General features: G+C 44.2%; 1 protein-coding gene across 1 annotated transcript; it reads left to right on the top strand.

Annotated features, from left to right (window-relative positions):
• The first annotated feature begins 2,912 nt into the window (after positions 1–2,912).
• HSPB3 (heat shock protein family B (small) member 3) lies at positions 2,913–5,177 on the top strand. The gene has a single exon (XM_029941548.1). The coding sequence runs from the start codon at positions 2,989–2,991 to the stop codon at positions 3,439–3,441; it is 453 nt and encodes a 150-aa protein (XP_029797408.1). The 5' UTR covers positions 2,913–2,988; the 3' UTR covers positions 3,442–5,177.
• Positions 5,178–7,266: the final 2,089 nt, after the last annotated feature.

The raw sequence follows: 7,266 nt of genomic DNA, 5'->3' as shown, positions 1-7,266 counted from the left end.
TTTAACCCGAGACCTGAATGGAACAAAAAGGGCAACCTTGAGACATTCTGAGAGTAGAACTTTCAAAGCAAAAGGGACTCCAGAACAACAAGCCTGAGAAAGAAACGAACTTGTAGTATTCAAGGACAGACGGTGTGGGGGAATCATAGAATCAAGGGAGAGAGGGGAGGAGGAGGTCAGCAGGGACTGAGTACTGTTGAGTACTTGAATAGCTGGGTGCCAATACCTTGCACAGTTCAAAATCCAAGTATAACTTTTGACTCCCCCAAAACTTAACTACTAATAGCCTTCTGTTGACTGGAAGCCTTACTCATAACCTAAATAGTCGATTAACACATATTTTGCATGTTGTATGTATCATACTGTATTTGTACAATAAAGTAAGCTAGAGAAAAGAAAGTGTTATTAGTAAAATCACAAGGAAGAGAGACTGCATTTGTAGTACAATACTGTATTTATAGGGAAAAAAAACCCAACACAGCAGACAGACACCAGGACAAGAGTTGAGGCAGAAAGACCAGTTTGGAAGCCTGGTTGACTCTCCAAAGGGAGAAAGGGCCAAGATAAGTTGATGAGAAGGAGGGGGGCAGTTCTGGGGTAGGCAGGGACAAAGGGCAGTTTGGGAATAACGCTCGGAGAAGTCTTAAATGTTGCATCAGATGCTCATTTCTAACCCCACCAACTCACACAATTCTATATGGAAACCCTACTCACATCCGGGCCTCCTTGCCTATTTTAGAGGTTCCTGGAGGCAAGAAACTGTAAGATTAATTGGATACATTTTCCTTTGCCCACCCTAATAGTATTTTTTTAAGAGTTTATTTTTTTAGAGCAGTTTTAGTTCTTAGGTTTTCAGTTCTAATGTTTTAAATAGGCTTTCTTTTTTTACACAGTGTTTTTAGAGCAGGGTTGGGGGAGGGAGGGATGAAGAGGCAGAGCACAGAGATTTTTAGGGCAGTGAGGCTACTCTGTATGATACTATCAGAGCAGAGACACGCCATTAGACACTTTTCTAAATCCATAGTACGTACAACCCCAAGAGCAAACCCTAATGTCCACCGTGGACTTCGGGTGATCTTGATGTGTCAATGTGGATTCACCAGCTGTACCACATGTACCTCCCGGCGGGGGGTGCTGACAGTGGAGGAGGCTGTGCACGTGGGAGGGCAGGGGTGTCTAGTATTTTAAAGCCAAATCCTTACACTCTTGTCTATTTCCTGCCACCAGCACTGAGCTCTCTCCTTACCCCTCAGAGCAGCACTGATGAAAACACCTCTCAATATTTTATGAGGCAGAGGACGTTAACATATCTAAAAGAGTACATTTTTCCCTCCAGGGCCACCAGCGTGTAAAGTGCAGGTGAAAAAAGCTGTGTGTGCACAGTGTTATTAGGGCATGTTCTTAAGTACACTCCAAAATGTCTGTGGGAGGTTTTCAGGGTAATGAAAAGGAGCTAAGGAGATTGTTCCCTTCTGTTTTCTAATATTTAACTTTTTAAAAACATTTATTTATTTTTGAGAGAGCACAAGTTGGGGAGGAGTAGAGAGAGAATGAGACACAGAATCCGAAGCAGGTTCCAGGCTCTGAGCTGTCAGCACAGAGCGCGATGAGTGCCTCAAACCCATGAACCATGAGATCATGACCTGAACCAAAATCAGACACTTAACTGACTGAGCCACCCAGGTGCTTCAGAAAATGGATATGATTTTTAAGGAAAGTTATTCCTGAGTCTACTTGATCTAGAAAAGACTAACCTCTGTAGAGTGGAAATTTTCTATACGTTAAGCCTTCTTGTGCATTTGTACATTCAACACACTCTTAGAACAAAAAGCACAAATGTGTCCATAGTGAAGAGCCCGTCTCCCTCCAGCCCTGCCTCCCAATCACTTTTGCTGTCACATGAGCAGCCGCTGCTCCAGCCACATATCTTTCAGAGAGGTTCTATTTATATAAGCAAATACCTACTTATACAAAAAAAATCCGTAAATAGTAGCATATTATGTGCTGTTCTGGACACAGCACATGTTGGAGATCCTTCTCCTGCAGTGGGCAAAGAGTTGCCTCATTCTTTTTCAATATAAGTTGAATATAAGGGGTGTGATAGTTAGGGAATTATGTGTCACGTATTTTTGCCAATTTTATAGCAGAGCTACAACCAGATTCATCCTTAGCTTTCTGGGCTTAACTATCAAAGAGTTCACTGCTTTAACATTTTCGTCTCCCCTGTGGCTCTATTTTCATCACTAAGTTTGCCATTCTATGGCCCACTCAACCTCCATCTGAGGTTTGACATCATTATCTAACTTAGTCAACTGATCTCATTTTTGATGAGTCAAATGTAATAAACCCAGATGACTCGGCTCAGCTGTCCCTTCAGGACAAATGACGAAAAGATGAAAGGAAAGAAAATGTGTAGGACAGAGGGCTGAGAATTTGCTGAATGTCTGAAATTTGAATATGTGTGTGTATGTTAATTCCTAGTCAATTATAGCTCCCAGCTTTGCACTTGGAGACAAGGGAGACAGCAGTCTTAGCTTATATTATGACTGCACATCTCTGGACTATCGTAAGAACTCACAGTCTCTTAGATCACTGCAGTTCACAAGAACAGACACTCAGAAATTCTGTAAATGCTGCTTCTGGTTCTAATTCTCTTTTTCTCGTGAGGTAAGCAAAGCAGACCCGTTTGCCAAGGATAGCCGAGAATGTAAGGGCGATCCTTGCCTGGGCAGCTTGAGCCTGCCCTGTGCTAAATGCAACTTCGAACCATACCCTATAAATAGCCGTTCATTGTCAGTGCGTGTGAAAAGACAAGAGTGGGTGTGTGGCGGTAGGATGCAGGCCTAATTAAGTAGTTGGCGTCTGCGCAGGGTTCCAAGCGAATCGCTGTTGGGACTGATAATCTAGTCGGTAGGCAACTGCAAGGGTTCGCTCCTGACGGCCCACAGACTGAAGCGAAGCTGTTCAAAGCTGTCTTGGACTCCGACCATGGCAAAAATCATCCTGAGGCACCTCATAGAGACTCCGGTGCGCTACGAGGAGGAGTTTGAAGCTCGAGGTTTGGAAGACTGCCGGCTGGATCACGCTTTATATGCGCTGCCGGGGCCAACCACGGTGGACGTGCGCAAAGCCAGGGCGGCCCGGGCTTCCCGGGGGGACTCTGCGGCGGAGACGCCGACCGAGGAAGGCAAGTCCCGCTTCCAGATCCTGCTGGACGTGGTCCAGTTTCTCCCCGAGGATATCATCATTCAGACCTTCGAAGGCTGGCTGTGGATCAAGGCTCAGCACGGAACCAGGATGGACGAGCATGGTTTTATCTCAAGAAGCTTCACCCGCCAGTATAAACTGCCAGATGGCATTGAGACCAAAGATTTGTCTGCCACCCTCTGTCACGATGGAATTCTGGTGGTGGAAGTGAAGGAACCAGTGGGGACTAACTGACATCAATTCCTGTTCATAGGCTCCAGGAAGATGGTAGTTCAGCCAATGGTACCACCTGGAAAGTCTGTATTAACCACGCTGGAAATTATTTTTATGAAGATTAAAAGTATAGACATAGTTCCTGGTATGTTGAGGTTGTTTTTGTTATTCTCACTCAGAGAGGAAAATTGTTAAATGTTCCTGCAGTTCAAAAATGATGCCGTTCTTACAACCTGAAACAGTGACAGTTGAGGAGATGGGTTTGATATCAGTAAAGACTCGGGATTATTTCCTCGTTACCCCACCAATGCCAAGAATCTTAATTTGTAATAATTGATGGCAAAAGATACTGGTATCCTATGCATTTTATGAAAACCGTTTATATTGCTAAAAACAGCTGTGATTCCCTTCACTTAACAAGCTCTTCTTTTCAGTGAATTTTAATTGAAGTGGAACTTTGTAAATATACAGTGTGAAGGTTAAAATGCAGTACTTAGAAATTGGGTCTGAAATATATTCATTATTCACTACAGCTGTTGCTGCCTTAAACATAATACTGGAATTTTCAGATACAAATTTTATTTTTAAAAAGCTCTAAATATGTACCCCATTTTTAAAAAGCTGAAGTGAATCTATTTGAATGTATTTTTGACAACAGCATATGTTCTGTGGATATTTATGTGACAGTACGGAGATATGTGTTGACTCCTACTCTTATAAATTCATATTAAGAAACCACTTTTAAAAGTACGGTTACTGAATTAAAGAGTTTTCTTCTGTGTTCTTTGAGGCTATTTAAAATTTTAGATTTCAGAAGATGGCAAAACGCACTGCATCTGCTCTCTCTGCATAATCCTGGGCTTTAAATAGCCTGGCAGGCCGGGGAGGTTCCCAGGCCGGAGCTCGCACAGGGGGCTAAGTTTCTATGCAGCACTGCTGAGGGCTGCTTGGCCTAAAGGGAAGGGCTGAGGCGTTGTTGGAGGTTAAGGATTTGCTATAGGGGTACTGCCATCAACAGCTGGTCTCTGTGTCATTCCAAAGATTTGCTGTCTCATTCTGTACATGCTAAATATTTCTTGGGAGGAAGTAGCCACCTTTACCCGGTCCCACCTTGTGCTACCGGGGAGCCTGCGCACTGTGCTGGGAATAGAAGACGTTGGATGTGGAAAGAGCCAGGGCTGACGCAGGCCACTGGCACACCCCCGTGCTCCTCCGCGGTGCGTGGTGTATAGTTTGGGTAAGAACAGGAGAGACACGAAGCAACAGAAAAAGAAATAAAACAGTTCTAAAAGAAGTTTTGAAAACAAATGTGCTCAGAGAGATTTGTTTACAGTATAATTAAACAGAAGGAATCGTGAAGCTATATGTTGATGTTTATCTACTGAGGTTTGTGCATCTAACTCTCAGAAATTTTGTTTGACAAAGTGAGTATCACGGACCAGCTTTGCTATATTACAAAGATAATCGTAATTATTGGGATTACATCTACTAATATGATTAGAGCTGGGATACCATTTGCCCCACATTAGATTCTTTCCCAATGATTGGTAGGATGGTATGAAAATCAACTAGTGCTCTGAGAAACCAACCAACCAACCAACCAACCAACCAACCAACAAAAACCCCTCTCATCTGCCTTTAACCTTATTCTACATGATGCCCTACTTCTGCGAAAACTCAATAAGTAAAATTCTTACCACGAGGAGCTACTGATAGAAACTTTTCCTTTAAAAATAAACACTAAAATAACCACATCATCCATTTAGTCTTTATTTGTTTCTAAGATAAATTTTAAAGTATTATGCAGCCATTTTTTTATTTGGAAAATATACAAAACACTATAACAAATAAAAACTATTTCTTATTCTTTTATTACCATGAAGTTGCTCTGCAAAGTTTCTAGTTCACTGTTCCCCTATGAATAAATACCTGTATCACTTTTCACATGATTATATTTCCATGGAGTCTGATATCCCACTAGTCCTGCTTACCATCTCTTGCCTGCCTCACTTCGTGCCAACCCAAACCCATCCTGTGCCCTCCTGGGCCCCACTCTAAGCCCAAGCAGGCTGACCCAGATGGGCCACATCATTCTTGTTTCCAACTGGATTCAGCCAATGGGAGTGCTGACAGTAAACTAGAGACAGAAGTCTAGTGGGTGGGAGGGGAGAGAGGGCGGGGCATATCCTTCTGTCAACCTGCCACAGATGAGGTGTTGGCAGGCTTGTGTCCCTCCATGACTACACCTCTGGAGAGGTGGCTGGTCCTCCAGGACTCCCATTTGTGCTGGGCTCAGGTGTCTTAACAGTTTCTTTTTTTTGTCCCTTTGGCATTTGGGCCGGTAATGTTTTCTGCCTTTCCTGTCCTGGGTGCTTCACCATCACCTACTGATGCTGTTTACCTGTCCGCTTTCCCATAAATGGTCCCTTTCAGGTGATGGAATTCTGATTCCTGCCAAAACTCTTACTTCTTGACTTCTTCCTTTTTTTAAAGTTTATTTTGAGAGAGAGAGAGCGAGTGAGCATGAGCAAGCAGATACGTGAGAGTTGGGGAGGGGCAGAGAGAGAGGGAGACAGAGAATCCCAAGCCTACACTTAACTGACTGAGCCACTCAGGTGCCCCCTGACTGCTTGACTTATTAAGTGATTTTTTTTTGAAAAAGTGCATCACTTGCTTTTACTACCAAACATTAAGCGATTTGTAATGACTATGCACTATTCCAACAAAGATAAACAGTAGTCTGATTTAACCATTCCTTTTTCACTGCTGGTCCCAACAGGAAACAGATAGCAATGTTGAAATTGAAATAATTCAAATTGGAGTGATTTACTTATACAGAGATCCACTCTAAAGGAGCGGGCAGGGTGAAGAAGAGCTGCAAGGGGTGGCTTATAACCTGAGGGTAGCAGGGTGGAGCTGTCATATCCCCTGGGAACAAAGGCATGGCAGGAGGAAACGGGTCTCAGAAATCAAGAAGTCAGATGGAGGAGACCACCAGCTGTGACTTTCATATGACGGACACAACCAGCCCCAGGTCACCTCTCTGAGGCACCAGAAGAATAAATACTTTCTCCCTCTAATCACCAACCAGGGCACCCTATTGGTGGGACTTAAGTGGCAGCCAGAGGGCGTGGGCACCCTCTTACTAGAGTTCACTAGCCTCCCAGGGCAGAGGCCAGGGTGGAAAAAAGATGGAGAGTGACTCCTGGGGGGAAGGGGGAAAGTATCCAGCAATCCTGTAAAATGAATACTGTAGTTATAGCTCTCTAAGAGAAACCTGTCCTACCAAATATGGCCTGAGACAAGAATTGAAGTTCTGGCAGGTTATTTGGGAAGGGCATGCCCAGAATGGTAAAAGTGAGAAGGTAGGGGGAAAGAGACGAGAAAAAATGGGAAGCCAAGTGAAGGGATGTGTTGCCGTGCTGGCCCCCACTTCACAATGAGCTATGAAGAGGCTCTGCAGGCTCTTGGCAAGGATGTTGGCTTAGTACCTGGAACTTCTCCCGAAGATCTATGGGAAGAAATAAAATCTTAAAGTAATCCACAGGGAAGAAAGAAGAGGGAATTTGCTTGCCCCAGTCCTTACTATTTCTTGTTTCGCCTTTGTCAAGGTTTAGCTCACAGGGTCTAGACTCTCCTGCACTTCTGGGGTGTATCATCCAACCCCTTAGTGGCTGCTCAGACCCCACACCCCACAGTGTGACATTTCATCCATGCTGGGAGCAGAAGGACGACTTAGCATGGTCAGGGCTCACTCCGGGTGAGAAGCACAGGCTCAGGGTTTCAACTTGGCCTCCAGCCACCTTAGGAGACTTGGCAATGGCTATGGTGGCAGCAGCATGGCCT

Source organism: Suricata suricatta, chromosome 6 (assembly GCF_006229205.1).
Source record: "Suricata suricatta isolate VVHF042 chromosome 6, meerkat_22Aug2017_6uvM2_HiC, whole genome shotgun sequence".
NCBI lineage: Eukaryota > Metazoa > Chordata > Mammalia > Carnivora > Herpestidae > Suricata > Suricata suricatta.
The sequence above is the reverse complement of the archived record's forward strand: the minus strand, read 5'-3'. Positions and strand labels throughout refer to the sequence as shown.